Genomic DNA, 21,841 nt, shown 5'->3' on the forward strand with positions numbered 1-21,841 from the left:
ATACAGTACATTGTGTTGTGTGGGTATTCCCTTTATTTTTTTTGAGCAGTATATCTATCTATCTATCTATCTATCTATCTATCTATCTATCTATCTATGCATGCACATATATATATATATGCATGCACATATATATAATTATATATATTACACATATACATATTATATATATATGCATATATATATACACACACACACACACTCTCCCTCTCTTCTCTCCTCCCTTCCCCCCCCCATTCGCAGCCACCAATCAGAGTGCCGCCATCCGGGGCGCTGCGGCGGCCCCGCTTCCAGCCCCGTGGGCCCCCGCCCCCCTCGCTCGTGCCGGGGGAGGGGCCCGTGCCAGGCGCCGCCGCCGCTGCCGTCCCTCTTTTGAGAAGTCGCTTCCGGAAGCTTCTATTTTATTTTATTATTATTATTATTATTTTTTGCCGGCGCGGCGGCTGCCCCCCCCCGCCCGATTCCCAGGGAATTAATTTTCCCGCGATCGCGTCTGGTTCCCGTCCCCCCCCCACTCCACACCCGTCCCTCCCACCCCCGGGGAGATCGGGCCAAAAGCTTCCTAGCCGGGGACATGGTGGGCTTCACGGTCCCCGCGGAAGTCAGCGTGTTTTTGCTCGACGTGGAAGGCACCACCACCCCGATCACGTTTGTCAAGGTGAGTTGTGGCCCCGGGGGTGGGGGGAGGAGAAAGGATGCGAGTTGCGTACATTGCAAATCCTCAGGCTTGTAGGAAAGGGGGGTGTTGGGGGGCTATTAAGACAGGGCTATTGCAAAAGAAAAACCAAAACCCACCCGTGCCTTCCTCTCGCGGGAAGCAGCCGCCTTTTGCCCTGCCTAAAACTTGAACGCGCGTGGGAATTATGGGAGGGGGGGTTTGGATCTCCTTCAGCCTGGCCTTCTTTTATAGAAAGAAAAGGAAGGAAGGAAACACGTGAGGATCGGGCCCCCACGCGTGGGGATCGCGCAGCCGGTTTAAGTGGTAGTGGGGAAGATGCTGGATTAAGCTCCCCCCAGCAGGCTCTGAATTCCAGTCCTTCCCTTTTTTAAGCACTGAATGAAACCTTGCTGGGTTAGTTAGAACTTAACAGTAGTGGCCAAAATTGTGGAAACCTTTTGGGAGAAGTGTATTTTCTAAAACTAGCCACTCGCACCGCTTTTTGTTTTTAGAGTGGTACCCTAAAATTATATCTTGGCGGAAAGATAATTTAATCAAGAATGCAATGCAAAAAACTTTGAGGGAGGATTTGCTGTTAGAATAGCAGTTACCGTATAAGGAGGAAAAGTAAAATGGGTAAAAAAAAAAGGAGATATACAAAAATGATCCCTGTAGAAAAAACGAGACATACAAAAATGATTACCATGTCAGTGAATACTTAGTTAGAATACCTTTAGCATGAATTAGGGCCTTACAATGTCTTGACATGGAGTGAACCAAGTCTTTCAGTTCTGCAACTGTTATAATGTGAAACCAAGATTGAAGGATTGCTTCTATTAACTGAGTTTTGTTGCTGGGTCGCTTCTGACCAACAAGTTTCTTTAGTGGACTCCGTAGATTTTCAATTGCGTGAAGGTCTGGGCTATTCCCAGGCCATTCGAGCAGTGGAATAGGATTATCTTGAAACTCCAAAAAAAAAAAAAAACCAGTGGTGTTATTAGCCATCAAACCTCAAAAATACACTTTTCCCAAAAGGTTTCCACAATTTTGGCTGCTACTGTAGAAGCAATCGCTTAGCCCAGCCTACCTTGCAGGGTTGTTTTGTGGAAAAAGGAAGGAGTGTTAATAGGTCCAGCTTGACTGCAAAAAAAAATCAAGGCAGGGTGGAAATTATGCCTGTGTGTCTGTATATTTCCTGTGGTTTGGATGAGAGTGACAGTGTAGAACAGTGTTTCAGAACAGTGTTTCTCAAATGTTGGCAACTTTTTAAGATGGATGGACTTCAACTCCCAGAATTCCCCAGCCAGAATTCTGGGAGTTGAAGCCCACCCAACTTAAAAGTTGCCAACATTGAAAAACAATAGGGTAGGATACGTTTTTTTTTTAAAGTGGAGAGAGTATTAATTGTTTATCTCTGTATAAAGTGCTGGATTGGGTGTGGGCATGTTTTCTGTAAAGCTATGCTGACATCGGAAGGAAATTGATTTAAGTTCAAGACTAAAAAGATTAACTGTTTGGTAGCTTTTACTTAAGGGAAGGTAGAATTATGTGAGCCGTGTGGTTTTTTTAAAAACAGAAACCTTTTGGGTTATTTACTGCAAAAATTACTTTTTAAACCTCATATTGGCCATGCAGTTGAATGTTTGCTGATAATCTATATACTAATCTATGCAAAAGTTGGCTGGGCTAAAAAGATGGATGGATAGATGGATATAATTTGATGCGGTGTGTTAGGGATGAAACCAGCCAACTCTGAAACATTTAGTAAAGCATTATTAAATGATAGCTTCGTGCAATTCAGTCTGAGACTGTAAGCCAAAATTGTTGCATTGCCATGGAAAAAAATGATTAAATTATGTTTTATATCTGTCTTCCCTTTTTTTTTTCCACACCACCAATCCTGAGAGATAAGTTGGACTGACAAGGAGCGACTTCTATGCCCGTGGGTGGATTTGAACCTGGATTTCTCCAATACTAGTCTTAACACATTAAATGCATTGGCTTTTCAAGTACCGGAACAGCCCAGTGCATGTTTATTGGGCGATAAATTGCAGTGCCTCTATGGACTTACTTACCATGGAAAGACAGGAAGATATAATAGCTAGGAATCGACTTTCTGATTAGACTGAGTGTCGACTTAACGACCATAATTGAGGCCAGAATTTATGTGGCAAAGCGACACATTTCTTAAGTGAGTTTTGCCCCATTTTACGACCTTTCTTGCCGCAGTTATTTATTATTATTTATTTATTATTTATTATTTAAACAATAATATTACAATATAAATACTATTAAAATACAATTAAAAGACAATTAAAAGTTGTTCAGTGAATTATTGCAGTTGAGTTAGTAACAGGGCTGTTAAGTTTATCCATTGCCTTTGCTTGCCAGAAGGTCACAAAAGAAGACCGCACGATCTCGGAACACCGCAACCGTCATAAATGTGTGACTGAGGTTTCCCACAGTCTAAATTTTGATCAAGTGACCATAGGGATGCTGCAACGGTCGTAAAGTGTGAAAAAGGGTCATCGGTTATTTTTTTCCCACCCCCCATGACGACGTAATGTTGATCGGCCACTAATTGAATTATTGTAAGTCGAGGACTACCTGTATTATTCTAAAGGCTCCGCTGTTATTTTCTTTCCAGGGTCTGTGAAATATACAGCCTTTTCACTTTGCACTGCAAAGTAACCCCTTCCATTTAGAAAAAAAAAATGTCACAGTAGCATTACAAAGAAATAATTATGGACTGCAGGACAATGGCATGATTGATATGGATTATGTAATGGGGGGGAGGTACTGTTATGGAGAAGACACTCCAGAGCCAATTGGCTACCAGATACTATGGGAATTTGGTGTTCCTTCAAGTAACCAGGCTCTAGGTCAGTGTTGAAATCCAATTATTTTTACTACCGGTTCTGTGGGCGTGACAGGGGAAGGATACTACAAAATCTCCATTCCCTCCCACTCTGGGGCCCCAGCCAGAGGTGGCATTTGCTGGTGCTCCAAACTACTCAAAATTTCCACTACCAGTTCTCCAGAACCTGGTGGATTTCACCGCTACTCTGGGTCAGATAGGGCTTAATCGGCAGCACCTTGAATCGTGCTGGAACCTGGAAGCAAGCTGGCAACCTGTGCAGCTCACAACAGAGGTGTTAACATGGGCATACTGAGCCATGGCCGATTACGGGCTACAACTTCTGCCTTCTGGATCTGTTTAAACTTCCAGTTTGTCTTCATGGGCAGCCCATGTAGAGCTGGCTGCAGTCGTCAAACCGTGAGGTCAATGGGGAAGCAACAGATCCACTTAACAACTGTGTAACTAACTTAATCAGCTGCCGTGCTTCGCTTAACCACTGTGGCAAAAAAGGTCGTAAAATAGGGGCGGAATTTTGGCTCAGTTGTGCTCATAAGTCAAGGACTATCTGGAGTTGTTTCCTAAATTAAAGAGATATGTCTTTATCATGCTTCCAGAATTGTGTCTATTCCACACAAGCCTCTAGATCAGGGGTCTCCAACCTTAGCAACTTTAAGCCTGGAGGACTTCAACTCCCAGAATTCCCTAGCCAGCAAAGCAAAGCTGGCTGGGGAATTCTGGGAATTGAAGTCCTCCAGGCTTAAAGTTGCCAAGGTTGGAGACCCCTGATCTAGATCATAGTTGTCCAGCCTTTTGGCTTGCTTGGGCTACATTGAGTGGAGAGGAATTGTCTTGGGCCAATATATAATTTGTCTGTCTGTGTACATGCATCTTCTATTTTTTACATTTTATATCTTCTGTGGCTACATTACTAGCTCTCCAGGGTCTCATGTGGCCTGTGGGTCATAAGTCATTCATGCCTGATTTAGAGTTTCTGGGTGAGAATGCGTATTGGCATGGAATTTAATTTAAAGGAACTTAAGGTGAATCATGCTTCTTTTTTTCAAAGACAGTACGTTGTCTTAAGTACACATCTCACACTGACCTCCAAACGTCTATGCAGATTCTCATTCATCCAGGTCATGGTTGTCCCAAAGGTGCTTTTTCAAGAGGCAACTGGACTCTCTGGTTTTTCTTCGAAGACGTTTCGCTTCTCATCCAAGAAGTTGAGAGCTGAAGATGTTGTGATCCGCCAGCAGCCTGCAGAGCTGGCAGTGGAGTTGGACAGTGAGGAGGCTGGGGGGGAACATGGGCCAGTCCTGGAGTCTGGGGAATGCTCAGAGGAGATCTCTGCGTCGGAGGCAGAGATGGGGCCAAGGCCATCTGGGAGGAATGCGCAGACTCCAGAGCCTCTAGAGTTGGATATCAGAGAGGCAGAGGAACAGGAGGAGCCTGTTCCTAGTGCACGCATGAGCAGAGCTGCCAGAAGGCAAGAACAGTTAAAACTAAAGGGACAACTTGGGAGTAAGGCCTGGAGATGATTGACCCCTCCCATAAGACTTAAAAGAGGAGCAAAGGCACGTGGGTCCTTTGCAGGAAAGCAACATTGTTAATTCTGTTCCCAGTCGGCATCTCTGATTCTGGACTCCGTGTGGCTTTGCCAAGTAGGTCTTTGGCAGAGTGTCAAGGGAGATAAAGGTTGGTGATTATCCCGAAGGACTTCTCCTGAAGAAACTTTTGCAACTAATTGGGACTCAGCTGTGAATGAACATAATTCACAGCTGTTGCATTAAAAGAGGTTTTTGGGACTAACTCTTTTAATGACTCAGGAAACCTAGGTCATAACAGAAGAAGCTTTTTGGATGAGAAGCAAAACGTCTTCAAAGAAAAACAAAGAAAATCCAGTTGCCTCTTGAAAAAGCACCTTTGGGACAACAATGACCTGGATGACTGAGAATCTCCATAGACATTTAGCGATGCACTTTGGGATCAGAGCTGAAGAAGCTTCTTGGATGAGAAGCGAAATGTCTTCAAACAAAAACCAGAAAGTCCAGTTGCCTCTTGAAAAAAGCACCTTTGGGATCAAACCCCCCACCAAAGTACTGTTTGCTGCAGTCTAATGCTCGAATAGGTCATTGGCACAATTAGTCAAACAGAGATGGAAGTTATCACTTTTGGTTGCCCAGAATTGGGCTTTGTTTCAATTGACCTTAATAACTTTAAGAAGGTCTCTTATATAGAATTAATTTTCCCCATGATTTGCTTTCCAAGCACGAGCAGCCAACCTTAACCTATGTTAACTTATTTAACATGAAGGTCACATCATGGTCACTTAGCAAGCCCAGTAGACCTGGAACATGGAGATCCGGCAGACATGATCAATCTTAGTTTAATGTAGTTCTATCTCGTAGAGATGTTCCTCAAATTACAGGCTTTTTGATGTTCAAGAATAGCACTTACAGTTGCTGATTCAGCATTTGATTATGTAGCTAATTGAAAGGCACACGGTCTGTTGGAACTGGAAAAAAATATAACAGGAAGGAGGAATCTGTCTCACATCACTGGCATACAGGAAGTCCTTGACTTACAGCTGTTCATTTAGCAACCGTTCAAAGATACAACAGCACTAGAAAAAGTTGGTAATTGCCAGGCTTCGTATTTATAATCACAGCACCAACAATCAGGTGATCAAAATTTGAATGCTTGGTTACTGGCATGTATTTATGTGTGTGAGTGACACAATCGTCATTTCAAACCTTTCCAGCTGGATCCCAATAAACAGTCAAGGGGGAAAGCCGGATTCGCTTAATGACTGTGATTCACTTAACAACTACAATGATTTGCTTAACAACCATGGCCAAAAAAAAAAGGTCATAAAATTGGTTGTGACTCAGTTAATAACCCCCTTACTTAGCATCAGAAATTCTGGTCCCAGTTGTCGTAAGTCTAGATATATCTGTATGTCAGAATTACTGTTTTTCCATTGGGCCTATTTGAATTTATTTTATTAAGTGTTTGGGGGCTTTTGCAGCCAAACCAATCAGGAGCCTTAAAAACTAGGCCCATTTGTCATCACCTACTTAGACCATGTGTGCAAGAATACTTTAAGAAGAGATTCTTCATTTGTTTTTAACAATGAAGTGCCTTTGTTTCTTTAAAGGTTAGTACTTTGAAGGAAGAAGGTGGGGGGGGGAGATTTCCCCCTTGCCCCCCTCCCCTTTTTTTTAGGCCAAAGAATTCGAAAGAATATAATCAACTTTGTAAATAAAAATGGTGACAGTTTATACTAGGTGCAAATAGAAATACATTTTATTTCCATAGCAAGGAAGATAAAGCAGGAATGGTTAAATCAATTATTTAAATCAGGGGGTCTCCAACCTTGGTCCCTTTAAGACTTGTGGACTTCAACTCCCAGAGTCCCTCAGCCAGCAAAGCTGGCTGAGGAATTCTGGGAGTTGAAGTCCACAAGTCTTAAAAGGACCAAGGTTGGAGACCCCTGATTTAAAGAAGAAAATATGTCTTATTTGGATATCACTTCTGGAATTTGTGTTGTGAAGAAAAAAATAAAACTTTGATCTTGGTATTGCTGATTAGAAAGATCTCGTGTTATAGAAATGGCTAGTTATATACAGTGTTAATGTGTAAAAGCAAAAACTTGAGGCTGGAGTGTGTTTATCTTGTCCTGTGCTAGGAAGAGTTGGAAGTCAATCCCCCCCTTTTCTTTCTTTTTCTCTTCCCCCTTGAATTCCACACCCCCTTTTCCCTTTCTCGCCCTTAATTTCTTCTTTTCTTTTTTTCTATTTTCTATTTTCTATAATAAAATAATGAATTTGAACGAACAATGAAACTGCAAAAAATTTCTCCCATTTATTAATGTATATTTACTCTCAAAAAGATTCTATCTTTTTTCCATCTTTGTTCTCACTAAGTATGCTCACTATTTCCCCTGGCTATGTGTGTTTAAATTTCTCTTTTGAGAATCAGGTTGTATTGATTTGGTGAAGTGACTAAATGAAGGAACAGTATTGGCTAATCAATGCTTTTGAAGATGCCCCGAGGGGCCGATGTTGTTTCCAAATGTATGTTCCACAGTATCTTAAAACGCGGATATCTTTTTGTTGTGTCCCCAGGATATTTTGTTTCCTTACATCAGGGAAAATATCCGCGATTATCTAGACACCCATTGGGAAGAAGAAGAGTGCCAGCAAGATGTTGGCCTGCTGAGAAAACAGGTAGAACATTGGACGTCTCTTCTTCATTATTTATTTCATTTAAAATACTTGTATGGCTTCTTATCTCAACGCAATGCTGGCTCTTTTCATGCCAGTCTGGATATTGGCAGAATTACAAAATAACAGAGTTGGAAGGGACCTTGGAGGTCATCTAGTCCAATGCCCTGCTCAGGCAGGAAACCATATACCACTTCAGACAAATGGTTGTCTAGCCTCTTCTTAAAAAACCTCCAATGATGGAGCACCCATTACCTCTGGAGTCAAATTGTTCCACTGATTAATTAATTCTAACTCTTAGGAAGTTTTTCCTTAGTTTTAGGTCGCTTCACTCCTTGATTAAGTTTCCATCCATTGCTTTTTGTCCTGCCTTCAGGTGCTTTGGAAAATAGCTTGACTCCCTCTTCTTTGTGGCAGCCCCTGAGATATTGGAAGACTACTATCATGTCACGCCTAGTCCTTCTTTTCATTAAACCAGACATACCCAATTCCTGCAACCGTTCTTCATAAGTTTTAGCTTCCAGACTCCTCTTCATCTTTGTTGCTCTTCTTGGTACTCTTTCTAGAGTCTCAACCTCTTTTTAATACTGTGGCAACAAAAACTGGTCGCCGCCAATTATTACACCTGAACCTATACTCAACTTACAAATAACCATATCAACTTCCTGATTAATTGAATGACATGATAGTATTGTTCCAATATTATAGGGCATGCCACAATAAATAGGGGGTCACACTATTTCCAAAGCACCTGAAGGCAGGACAAGAAGCAATGGATGGAAACTAGTGAAAGAGATATCCAATCTGGAACTAAGGAGAAATTTCCTGACAATTAAAACAATCTGTGGAACGACTTGCCTCCAGATGTTATGGGTACTCCATCACTGGAGGTTTTTAAGAAGAGATTGGACAGCCATTTTTATGAAACAGTATAGGGTCTCCTGCTTCAGCAGGAGGTTGAACTAAAATACTTCCAAGGTCCAACTCTGTTATTCTGAGTCATCAAATCAACATGACTCTTACCGGCCATCTTGACAGATTTTCTCCATGAGGATCCATTGTCCTTCAAGTCTTCAAATGATGTTACTGCTTTAATTGAGTCCATCTATCTTGCTGTTGGCTGCCCTCTTCTCTTTCCTTCCAACTTCCTAGCTAACCTCCAACTCTCAAATTCTGACTTGCCAAATTGCTGACAAAATACATACATTAATGAGGTATGGAAGAAATATTTTTTCCCCTTCAAAACCTATTCACCTGGAAACAATTTTAATTTGCCCAGAGGAGGGGGGAAAGTGTTACAAGGCTGGGCCATGAGTTATATATAGGAAGTCATACTAGTCTAGTAGGAGGTGCATTTTTTTTCCTTTTAAATCTATGTAAAAATTCCATACAGGCCTGCACAGAAATGGCCATTGAGGAAAAATACCAAAACCTCCTTTTTTACGACTGTTATCCCTTAATTCAAGGGACGCTCAATGGCTAAGACGAGCTTGTCGATCAAAAGGTCGGTAGTTCAGCAGTTCGAATCCCTAGTGTTGCGTAATGGGGTGAGCTCCCGTTATTTGTCCCAGCTTCTGCCAACCTAGCAGTTCAAAGCACGTAAAAAATGCAAGTAGAAAAATAGGGACCACTTTTAGTGGGAAGGTAACAGCGTTCCGTGCACCTTTGGTGTTGAGTCATGCCGGCCGCATGACCGTGGAGACATCTTCGGACAGCACTGGCCCTTCGGCTTTGAAATGGAGATGAGCACCGCCCCCTAGAGTCGGGAACGACTAGCACAGATGTGCGAGGGGAACATTTCCCTTTAATCCCTTAATTCAGAACATACTGTTAAAAATAAGAATTATGAGGGCATGAATAGTATTTTTTTAACAAAATGAAAACTAATTGCATGGCAAGATGGCATCAATTAAAGCAATACACCACCTTTGAGTCTTAACGGTGAATTGCTGGAATGCTTCTGGAACTGGCATAGCCCAGCAGCACTTCCTAAACTTGGTCCTGTGCAGACATGTGAACTTCAACTTCCAGAATTCAACCAGCAAGGTTCATGTTAAATATTCGAGACATTTAAGTCCACACATCTGAAATATATCCAGATTGGTGAAGGCGGCTATTGGCATTCTTAGGAAATAAAAATGAGTGTGCAGAAATGAACAGACTAACACTAGCAATTAAGGAAAAAGAACAAACTGAATATTATGATATGGTAAGTATTTATCAATGGTTCGGAAGTAAAAAGGGAAACTGGAAATGAAAGGGGAAGATTAAAAAAGAATAGAAAATAAGATAGAGGTATAAATAAGATGATAATTCGTTAGTATGATGATGAGGATAATTGTGTGTAATGTTATAATATTTTTACTAGAAGACATTTTAAGAAGAAAAATGAACAGGTTATAATGCTTAATTGTTTAATATACTATAATTTTAAGATTAGAGAATTAATGTGAATGATGTTGTAAATGTTGACGGTTGGTGCACAGAGATATTTGAACCCAGACAACACACTGTTTAAGGAAAGATAGAATGTCTGTATTTTGAAAAATAAAAAACTTTTTATAAAAAAAAAAAAAGGAAATAAAAATGGTGAGCATGCCAGCAGAAGCAAGAAGTTATGTGAAGGCAGGAACTTTTTTTTTTGGGGGGGTGGGTGGGTGGGGGCTGATCCATTCCCATCGCAGCTGGAAGCATCACTTGGAATTCCCCTCACCCTTGACATCTCAAGTGAATGTGGGAACACCTTATAAATTAACAGTTGGATGGGAACTTGTAGGTCATCTAGTCCAACCCTCCACCCAAGCAAAAGATCCTACACCATTTCTAACAGATGACAGTCCAGTCTCTTCTGGAAAGCTTCCAATGATGAAGCTCCCACAACTTCCGAAGGCAACTTCTGTTCTATTGGTTGATTGCTCTCACTGTCAGAAAATTTCACGTTATTTATTTATTTAGAAAATGTATATAGCCACCAACTCACTCGCAGTGACTCTAGGTGGTTTGCAAGCAATAAAAACAGTATAGAAACTAAAAATTAAAAAAAACAAAACACACACACACCGAGCAACAATAAATAGTCAAATGAAGCATTTGATTGGGTCCATTCTACTTCAAGGTTCCTCAGGCCTGCTGGAAAAAAAACGAGTCTCTAGGGCCTTACGAAAAAGTGTCAAAGTGGGAGCCAATCTAATTTCTGAAGGGGTGATATTTCAAAAGGAGGGAGCCACCACGGAGAAGGCCCTTCTCCTGGGTCCCGCCAGACATATCTCCTTAGGCCAGAGGTTGGCAATCTTAAACACTCAAAGAGCCATTTTAGACCCATTTCCCACAGAAAAGAAAACACCGGGAGCCACAAAATCCTCCCCGTGCCTAACTATTTCCTGAGTGATCACAAAACTAGCATATGTAGTTGAATTAAACTTTCTGTTTTCTTCTGAAAGTTTTCTTTTCTTGGATTTATCTATGGTTGGCCTACCGGGGGTTGAAAAACTCAATAAATTGCGTGCCGGTGGGTGTCGCACATTGGCGGTTGTGGCACATATTTTGAGCGACAGGGAGCCGCAGCAGAGGGATGAAAGAGCCACATGCGGCTCCAGAGCCACGGGTTGCTGACCCCTGACGTAGGCTATCACCTTCCTTGTTCTCTGTTTTGATTTCCTTAGGCTGAAGAAGACTCTCATATGGAGGGAGTGGTGCCTATCCCACTGGAAACCAGGGATGGAGAAGAAGAGGTTGAACGGGTCATCCAGGCCGTGATAGACAATGTCCTCTGGCAGATGTCTTTGGATAGGAAGACCACAGCTTTGAAACAGCTCCAGGGCCACATGTGGAGAGCGGCCTACGAAAATGGCCGCCTGAAGGGAGAGTGAGTAGTTCCTTGTGGTGGGCAGACTTCTTCTATGGCTGAGCCCGCTTTATACATCATTTCTTTCATCATCCAAGAGGTATTGCAATGAAGTGGTATCATCAAAAGCAGCCAGGATGGAATGTTTGGCTCTTTTTAATCAAGGGTTGATTTAATACAAGTAATCCTCGACTTAAAAACCATTCATTTAGCGACCGCTCCAAGTTACAACAGTACTGAAAAAAAGGGGACTTACGATCGTTTCTCACACTTAAAGACCGTTGCAGCATCCCCGTGGTCACCTGATCGAAATTCAGATGCTTGGCAACTGGTTCATATTTATGACGGTGGCCGTGTCCCGGAGTCATGCGATCCCCTTTTGCGACCTTCTGACAAGCCAAGTTTTTGGGGGGTGCCAGATTCAGTTAGCAACCGTGTTACTAACGTAACAACTGCAGTGATTCATTTAACAGCTGTGGCAAGAAAGGTCCTAAAATGGGACAAAACTCACTTAACTACTGTCTTGCTTGGCAATAGAAATTTGGGGCTGAATTGAAGTCGTAAATTGAGGACTACCTTGTTACAGAAAGTAGCATTTTCTACTCTCTGAAATCCTTTTTCCTCATTTATACAAGACACTTCCCCCTTGCACTGTTTTTTAACGTATTTCCCAAAAAATGAGATCTCTCCCGAAAATAAGCCCTCCCCAAAAATATTTAAACACATGTGCAGCCGGTCCCTGCCATTTCCTCTGGTTAGGGTTAGGGAGACAGAGCTGGAAATCAGGTAAGATGGCAAGAGGAGCCCCGCCTTGCTCCACACGCCCAAAATAAGGCCAAGCACTTATTTCAGGGTTCAAAATAATAGACGACAATCTTATTTTGGGGGAAACATGGTACATCCGTGGAAAAAAATATTTGTGCTCAACCTTTCCTTAAATATTTGATGATTATCTGATTTTACCATAGATGTTTTAATTGCTTTTCAATACACTGCCTGTTCACTGCTTAGAGCAGGGTTCTCCAACCTTGGTCCCTTTAAGACTTGTGGACTTCAACTCCCAGAGTCCCTCAGCCAGCTTTGCTGTCTTAAAATGTTGGTGAGGAAAGCTGTTTCATTGCCTCTTCGACAATTTTGTCTCCATGTCCTGCCCGGCTCATTCCAGATTCTTTAAGGATGTCGTTCCCGCGGTGAAAAAGTGGAAAGAAGCAGGAAGGAAGGTGTATATTTATTCCTCTGGAAGTGTGGAAGCTCAAAAACTTTTGTTTGGAAACTCTACAGAAGGTGATATTTTAGAGGTAAGCATACAGTCTCAATATGTATGGAGATTCTCAGTCATCCAGGTCATGGTTGTCCCAAAAGTGCTTTTCCAAAAGGCAACTGGGCTCTCATGAGATTATTATTTTTTTCCCTTGAAAACATTTCACTTCTCATCCAAGAAGCTTCTTCGGTTCTGATTGAATGGTGGAGAATGGGAGGATTTATATTCTTCGCAGTCAGTTGGTCGGTAGCACTCTGAAGATCTGTCTTTAGCTCTCTGAGAGTCATTGAGGCGACTTGTAAATTGGTCTTTCCCCTCAGAGTCGCCTGAATCAGAGTGCAGATGGGTGTGGAACAGGGTTGAAATGCTCCCGGTTCGGACCGGGTCACCTGATCCGGTAGCGATGGTGGCAGGTAGTTTGGAGAATCGGTAGCAAAAATCCCTCTCCCCCTCTCCATGCCCAGCTGAGCTGCGCAATCATCAGAGAATCACCTCTGATGATCGCGCAGCTCAGCTGGGATCATCTGAGGCTTTAAAAAGCATTTTTTCTACAACTTTCTCTTTTCTTCTTCTTTCTTTATTCTATTCTATTCTATTCTAAATTCTATTCTTCTATTCTCTGTTGAGAGGGGGCTGTTCAATTTCAGAGTGCTAACAACTAGATGACTGCAAAGTGTATAAATCCTTTTCTTCCCCACCATTCATCTAGAACTAAAGAAGCTTCTTGGATGAGAAGCAAAATGTTTTCAAAGAAAAAAAAAGCAAGAAAGTCCAGTTTGGGATACACAGTTAAAAGATGAACCAACTGCCCACACACTGTTTCCCTGCCGAAGATAGTAGCACTTTCTGCTTCTACAACAACAGTAATATTACAACGGCAGCCATTGTGGTATAGCGCTTAAGATATTGAACTAGAACTATGGGAATCCCAAGTTTCTAGTTCGAGATGTCAAACTCAATTTCATTGAGAGCCTTATCCATGTTGTGTTTGATCTCGGGGGGGGGGGTGGCCAGCTCAACATCACTCGTGTCGGGGGCACCTTTGGTGGCCACGTGCTAAAGCAGAACTTCTCAGACTCTGCCTCACTCTCATTATAATCTTCCTTCCTTCCTTTTCCTCTTTTTTCCTTCACTCTTCATTCTCCTTTCTTCTTCCTTCCTTCCCCTCTTTTTTGCTTCCTTACTCTTCCCATCTTTCCTTCTTTTTCTTTGTCTTCCCTCTTTCCCTTTCTCCTTTCCTGTCCCTTCTTTCAGGCTCAAATGCAAAAGGGGAAACAAGTTTTGCTTTTAGTTTGTTTTGCTAGCCCTCTGCCAGTGAAAACGGAGCTCAGGCCCTGTTTTCTGCTGAGATAGCCTCCTGCAACCACATAGCGCCCCCCCCCCGCTCCATTTTCGCTGGCAGAGGGCTGCAGGAGGCCATTGCAGCCAAAAACGAGGCCTGGGAGGGCCATTCACAGCCCTTCCAAGCTTCATTTTCGCTGGCAAAGGCACCACGGGCCAGTCCTTTCCAGGGCGGCTCTGCAGGCCAGATCTAAGCACCCTGCAGGCCGGATCCGGTCCACTGGCCTTGAGTTTGGCACCCCTGTTTTAGTCTGTCCTCAGCCATAAAAATTCCTCAGCTGGTTTTGGGTGAGTCCCAGGGTTGTTTACCTCAAGAAGATTGTTGGAGGAATAAAACAAAGAACTACATTTTCTTTTTGTAATATTGCATCCAGTTTTGGTCACCACAATATTAAAAAAAGATGTTGAGACTCTAGAAAGTGCAGAAAAGAGCAAAAAAGAGGATTAGGGGACTGGAGGCTAAAACATTTGAAGAACGGTTGCAGGAATTGGCTATGTCAAGTTTAATGAAAAGAAGGATTAAGGGTGACATGATAGCAGTGTTCCAATATCTCGGGGGCTGCCACAAAGAAGAGGGAGTGAATCTATTCTCCAAAGCAATTGAAGGTAGATGTCGTGTCCCACTCCACCGCTGACGGCCGGGTCAGGGAAATCCGAATCAGGCGTGCCTCTGCAGCTCTGCCAAAGTCCTAGCAAAGTCCTCAGGGCAGGCAGGAGACCAGAAAGTGACTTCAGCAAGATATGTTTAGACTTTGCCTGACTCAGAGAATGCCAGAAAGCAGATCCTTTATATAGGCCATGGGGTGTGGCTCCATGACTCAGCACTTATCCAGGCCTGCCCCTCCCTTCCTTCTGCCGCTGCCGCCTATCAATTGAAGCAAGGGTCACTCCAATCGGCAGCTGTTGGCAATTGACTTCCCTCAGGCTCACATGCTGTGGAGGAGGGGGAGGGGTCTAGTTGCTCCGTTTGCCTGGGCATGGAGCCAGAGCTGGGGGCTGGAAGTACTTCCTCCTCCTCAGCCTGTCTGGGCATGGAGCCAGGGCTGGGGCCAGGAGGCATACTAGGACATTCCTCAGCGTTCGGAAGCAGATAAGAAGGCCCCGGCTGTGGTGAGATCGGACGAGACACAACAGTAGGACAAGAAGCAATGGATGGAAACTATATAAGGATAGAAGCAACCTAGAGCTAAGGAGAAATTTCCTGACGGTTAGAACAATTAATCAGTAGAACAGCTTGCCTCCAGAAGTTGTGGGTGCTCCAACACTGGTGGTTTTTAAGAAGAAATTGGACAACCATTTGCCTGAAACAATATAGGGTTTCCCGGTTGAGCAAGGGGTTGGACTAGAAGACCTCCAAGGTTCCTTCCAATTCTGCTATTCTGTAATGTTCTCCTTCTCCTTCCACCTATCAGCTTTTTGATGGTCACTTTGACACCAAGATAGGACCTAAAGTTGACAGCGAGAGCTATCAGCGGATTGCTGCAAGCATTGGATGTGCCACAAACAACATACTATTCTTGACGGACGTCACTCAAGGTAATAAAGCTAGTGGGTGCTCTCTGGTGTGGTGAGTGGGTACATGTCTAGTTGGTGCTAGAGCAGCGGTTCTCAACTTGTGGGTCGGGACCCCGTTGGGGATCGAATGACGATTTGCCTAAGACGATCGGAAATATGGGAAGTATACTTGAGAGTCGAAGAATTGCGCTCCAATGGTTGACTCCACAAGCCAGCTGCAGGCTCTTCAAATCGCTAGCCGAATTCGGCTTCAGGCGCGGTGAATTAAAAAAGAGAGAAATCTTTGCTCTGATGTCTTCCTCTCAAGCCAGCTGCAATCACTCCCAATCGCTAGCCTAATCTGGCTTCAAGCGCGATAAACGTAATAGGGGAGGAGTCTCCGCTTTAATGCCTCCGTCCTCAAGGCAATCGCAAGCAGTTCAGATCGCTAGCCAATACGGCTTCAGGCGCGATAAATTCAAAACGAAAATAATTTTATGGTTGGGGTCGCCACATCGTGGGGAATTGTATTAAAGGAGTCACAGCATTATAAAGGTTGAGAACCACTGTGCTAGAGGCAAGACGAGAGCATGTGTCTTGAAGGTCAACAGCAGTGCGGAACAAAGTTTTACAAAAATAATTACCTTACTCCCTCTAAGGAAGAAAGCTGTAGAGGAGGTGCTAAAACTGATTGGGTTTAATGTTGGACACCATTAGGTGGAGTCTGGAAACCTCTGTCCAGGCTGATTATTTTAAGGCAATCACAATCCGCTAAAGTCGGCTGTGTGACTTCCACAGTATTGGGGTTAGAAATTGCCAAGAAAAAAGGAAAGGGGACTATCCCTATTTTAATTCATTCTCACATTTAAAAAAAAAACCTCGCTTGGAAACGTGAGAGTAACTGGATTGCTTTTGTGGGTAGGGACTTTCTGATGGGGATGTCAGATTAAGCATTCTTCTCTGCTTCCCAAATTATTGTCTGAAATGGTTTGAATGCAGGTATATATATATTTTATACTGTGTGCTTTCTCTCTCTCTCTCTTTCTCTCTCTCTCTCTCACACACACACACCCTTCGCTTTATAGATAAGCCCCTTACATGTAGTCTTTGACTTACTGTAGCAGGGATCTCCAACCGTTGCAGTGTCATGGGGTCAGGTGATCCTCTTTTGTGACCTTCAGACAAGGGGAAGTCAGATTCACTTCACAACTGTGTTACTAATTTAACAACTGCAACAATTCACTTAACAACGGTGGCAAAAAAAAGTCATCAAATGGGGCAAAATTCACTTAAGAAAAGTCTTGCTTAGCAAGAGAAATGTTGGGCTCCATTGAAGTTGTAAGTCGAAAACTATCTGTACCTGGACGGAACAGGTGATACCCTGGAAGTAGCCGGTTCAGTGCTGTCCGGCCATGAGCTATGGTGGTGCAGTGGTTAGAGTGCAGTTGTCAGTTTTGGAAGGCAATTTTCTTTTTGCTTCTTAACTGCCACATATTTTAGCTGGGGAAGTTGGGAGGGGGTTGTTGTTGGAGCGGTAGAAAGTTAGTCATAACAACATTCCGTATTCAAGGACTTTTGCCTGCGTCTGATGGAGACTGCCTGAAGATTGTATCCAATTGAGTGTGAAGAGTTGATTGGACAATGTGATGAACTTGTGGGTGTGGGGCAGGGCTGTGAACTGTCAACTGGGTGTGGAAAACCTGGAAGCTTTCAGTTTCGGGTTTTCCCAGCTGTGCCAACATGACATCTCTAATAAATTGGAACTTTGAGGAACCTCAAGCCTCAGAGCTTTATTTCGTTGGGGGTGTTCTTTGGAACCCTGACAGCAGTACTGCAGGCTACTTCTGCTGGCTGCTTGCAATTTGGCAGTTCGAATCTCACCAGGCTCAAGGTTGACTCAGCCTTCCATCCTTCCGAGGTTGGTAAAATGAGGACCCAGATTGTTGGGGGCAATAGGGTGACTCTTTAAATCGCTTAGAGAGGGCTGTAAAGCAGTATATAAGTCTAAGTGCTATTGTCTAAATGAGCCTTGCTTTGTGTCCTTTAGAAGCAGATGCTGCCGAAGAAGCGGACATGCATGTGGCTGTAGTGATCAGGCCGGGCAATGCAGGACTGACAGACGATGAGAAATCGTATTACAGACTCATAACCTCTTTCAGCGAACTGTTCCTGCCGTCCTCTGCTTAATTTAATGTGCCCCTGGGATTAAGGACGGGATGGGGAAAGAGAGAAGAGCAGCTGGGGAAATCCTCCTTACCGTTTATTGTCATTCCTGCCAGCGATAAAAGAGTCTCGAAAACAGAACTATTGGGCGCCTGACTTCCCCAATGACACCGAATTGGAACCCGATGGAAAATTTTCCAGTTCTGTGATTGTAGCAAAAGCGAAGCTCTCAACAAGAGGTTGACTTGGTTTTTCTTTGGATTTGCAAACGGAAGAGTCCAGAGGGTGCAACTCAAAAGAGAAGGTCCCCCTTGTCTTTTTGAGGTCAACCAGAGGGGTGCAAAGCCCACCTCCCATTCAGTTCAAAGGGGCCAGCAGTGGAGACTTTCCTTATGGGATGTGTCTTGGGTATATACTACAAACGCCTCTTCTTTTATTGGTGTCCCGCTTGATTTGCAGGTTTTTAAAGTCTTCTGATCTTCTTGTTTGTAGTGAAGGTAGGGGAAATCCAGACTATTTATAGTTGGGGGAAAAAAGGTTGCAAGCCGAGCTCTCTGGATTGATTCGTCTTGGAAAGAAAAAGTAGCACAGGCATCATTAACTCAAATCAAACATGCAAGCTAGTAAGAACATCTGTGCCAACTGGAACACGTTTGCATGTGGAAGGCATGATTGATCCTTTGTCACAAAAGAGTTGCATGATTGCTCAAAGGTTGTCCTACTTAACCTGGGGGGAAAGGGAGTGCTTTATTTTTTATTTTATTTTTCCCTGGGATCAAATTGCTGGAGAATTGCATTCTAAAAAACCCTGCAGGTTAGTACTTTTACCTATTGCGCTTGAAGGTGTAACAGAGACCTTAATTGTTTTGGGTGGCATCACTTGTTCCTTTTATGTGCAGCATTTCAAGAGTGATAAGCATGTCTCAATGTCCACACCTCTTCCGTTCCGTTTGGTTGATTTTTCAAGGCCTCCCGAGTGTTTTCAGCAATCCAAAACGGAAATACTTGTCTCTTCAGCATGTTGCACAGTTTTATGTTCCGCTAGAAGTGCTATTTTGCAGTCCTCAAACCCTACTCCTTTTCCAAGAAGGATGTAAGACGAACAATCCCAAAATCCCATTGAACGGAACTTTTAAGGCCAATATTGTTTTCCATTTGGCCAACCTATTTAGGTGTTACATCCTTGCTTGGAAATGGGCCTATTGTAACAACTACAAAGCTGGATAAAGTACTGAAAATTGTCATCCCAATTTAATTGGAAATGTCCAGAGAATCTAGTAGGCTGCCCGGAGTCTTAACAATGGAACCAAGCACAGAATACTTAATTCCAAAATTTGATGTCCTCTGTTATGTATGTTGTGGGCAGCCCTTCCAGTACTTGAAGAGGTTGTTAGAATCGGCCTTGCGGTTGTGTTCCAGGTGGAAAGGGCTTGAAGTTGCACACAAACGAGTAGCTGATTCTCAGAAATCCACTATACAATCCATGTATGGTAGGAAAAGTCAGACATGGTGTTAAAATTCTCATGTATTGAGCTTATAAATCTCCTTTCCCGGTCTGGAGTGTGGCTCCATATTACCGATTTAATCAATGTCGATATAGGTTTGTCGCCTTGTGGTGCATGTCTTGCCTTTAAATAAAATCTATGACTGAAGTAGAAGGCTTGTGTCTGAAAGTAGCTGCGGCTTAGGCTGTTGCCCATAAAACGTGCATCTGTGAGGGGAAAAGTCAACTTTTATTCTTCGCTGTTGATAACTTGTTCAATATCTTTTCGGCTTCCGAGGTATGACAATGAAGACAATCCTGTCCAGAGCAAGGAAATCTCTGCTCTTGTGTCTAAACCTTTAGGTATTTAATTCAGATTTTCCTCAAGACACATGTCCTTTACTGAGGCCCAGATCCAGATCAATACAGGTTAGTCCTCGACTTAACAACAGTTCGTTTTAATGACCAAAATTACAACAGCATTGAAGACAGTGACCCGTGACCATTTTTCACACTTGGGACCATCGCAGCATCTCCATGGTTGGTGTGATTTACATCTGGATGCTTGACAACTGGTTCATATTTATGACGGTGGCAGTGTCCCGAGGTCATGTGACCATCTTTGCCGACCTGACAAGCAAAGTCAATGGGGGAAGCTAGATTCACTTAACAACCATGTTACTAATTTAACAATTGCAGTGATTCACTTAACAAATGTGGCACGTCGTAAAATGGGACAAAGCTCCCTTAGCAACTTAGGTGCTGGGCTTAATTGTGGTCGTAAGTCGAGGACTACCTGTATTACTTACTCCTCCTTGCTCTGTTCTTCTTCCCTACTACAGAGCTTAGGAAGAAAAGCGTGCAAATACAGATGTTCCCCACCTTACAATTATAATTGAGCCTGGAATGTCAGCCGTTAAATCATGCTAAGTCGTTAAGTGAGCCATCATAGGACCAACCTGATTTTTCGTTTTTGCAGCCGCAGCAGTCATTAAGTGAATGCCGTAGATGTTAAACGAACCATTGTCCATTGTGGGTTTTGTTTTGTTTTTTGCCAGAAACAAGAAGTAGATGCCAGTTTCCCACAAAGAATATTATAAATATGAAAATAAATGAATAAAATTGCAATCATGCAACCATGGGTACTGCAAAAGGACATAAATGCAGACAAGTTGTCCGAGCATCCAAAATATGATCATGTGACCAGCGGGGCCAGCCATTGTAATTGAATTCAGGTCATAAGTACCTTTTTTGGAGTGGTCCATCACAACTTTGAATGGTCAGTAACTGACCAGTTATAAGTCAAAGACTTATATATATTCCCCATGGAGAAAAATGTAAATGTCATATAATTCCTCTACCTTTGGCACTTCTGGCTTATCGGTCTCTTGCCTGCATGAACACAGCTGTTTCTCTGAATATTTGAGCAACAAGGCTATTCTCAGTGGGCTCCTCTGAATATTTTTAATTGCTTGGCATTTGGGCTCAGCTTTATAAAGCAGGCAAGACTATAAATATGCTGCGTAAATGCAAGCAGAATATAATACCCAGGCTTTCCATAAAAGAAATTTATTTAGTGGTCACGTGTCAGTATACAGTTATGAAGTCTTTGCTCAACCATATTGAAAAATGTGCCGTAAGAAATACTTAAAAGGTATTTACACTATTGTTGTGAAAAAAAGTTCGGTTGCATATTCAATGGAGAGAGGAAATGTTCACAAAACAATTTTTTTCCTCCCTTTCAGGAAAAAAAACCACAAAATATAAATGATACAACACAAACATTAAAAAAAATCACAATGAATTATTTACAGTAAAACACATTTTAACAGAAACCCATTTAGCTGCTTGTTGGTGGATTTCTTACATTTTCAACCTTTTCATAACTGGAGAAGCACAGCTGTTTTGGATTCCTCTACAGCTGGGGTAAGCAACCTGTTACCCACCAGATGTTTGTAACATAATCTTGCCATTGGCCATCCTGTCCTGAGCTGATGGGAAATGAATTCCAAAACATCTGAACAGCATTTAGCTATCTACACCTGACTTAAAGTGTCTCTCATAAACCTCTCTAATATAGAAACACTTGTGTATATTACAATTCTGTGTGCGTTTATGACCTACATTGAAAACCATTATCACTTTGACAGGTCTCCTATTTCTAATTATTAAACTTAAGCTTTTCACCAAATTCACTGCTCTCTCTTAAATATTTTCTGACTCCTGTTTCAAGCATTCACTATCTCAGTCAAGATGGTGGCCCAATTCTTGAAATTTAATGTTTTGGACTAAATCCAATTTATGTTCTAAGCCCCCCCACTCCTTCCCATTTCTGTTCAGTAAGACTTATTCTGATGTAAAAGTAGATAGGATTGTGTGGCAAATAATTTCATCCCAATATCTTCAACTGTAGTTCTATGATTATTCCATATGGCAAATTAGCAACTTTTCAATTGCCCCTTTACAAGCTCCTTGTTATTGCTAATTGGTTAACGTTCCAACATCATCTGA

The 21,841-nt window shown here is 42.6% G+C and overlaps 1 protein-coding gene across 1 annotated transcript; it reads left to right on the forward strand.

Annotated features, from left to right (window-relative positions):
* Nucleotides 1-356: 356 nt before the first annotated feature.
* ENOPH1 (enolase-phosphatase 1) lies at nt 357-19,499 on the forward strand. Its single transcript, XM_058192142.1, has 6 exons — nt 357-658; nt 7,646-7,747; nt 11,407-11,609; nt 12,754-12,886; nt 15,603-15,726; nt 17,732-19,499. Exons 1-6 carry the CDS (start codon nt 575-577, stop codon nt 17,869-17,871), a joined length of 786 nt encoding a protein of 261 aa, XP_058048125.1. The 5' UTR covers nt 357-574; the 3' UTR covers nt 17,872-19,499.
* Nucleotides 19,500-21,841: the final 2,342 nt, after the last annotated feature.

This window comes from Ahaetulla prasina, chromosome 8 (genome assembly GCF_028640845.1).
Source record: "Ahaetulla prasina isolate Xishuangbanna chromosome 8, ASM2864084v1, whole genome shotgun sequence".
NCBI lineage: Eukaryota > Metazoa > Chordata > Lepidosauria > Squamata > Colubridae > Ahaetulla > Ahaetulla prasina.

What these genes read in the sequence shown, in the direction of transcription:
- ENOPH1 (XM_058192142.1), top strand. Translation starts at nt 575, where the DNA reads ATGGTGGGCTTCACGGTCCCCGCGGAAGTCAGCGTGTTTTTGCTCGAC. An exon ending in CCCCGATCACGTTTGTCAAG is followed by an intron (nt 659 to 7,645) that starts GTGAGTTGTGGC and finishes TTGTGTCCCCAG; the next exon opens with GATATTTTGTTTCCTTACAT. An exon ending in CAGAAGGTGATATTTTAGAG is followed by an intron (nt 12,887 to 15,602) that starts GTAAGCATACAG and finishes TCCACCTATCAG; the next exon opens with CTTTTTGATGGTCACTTTGA.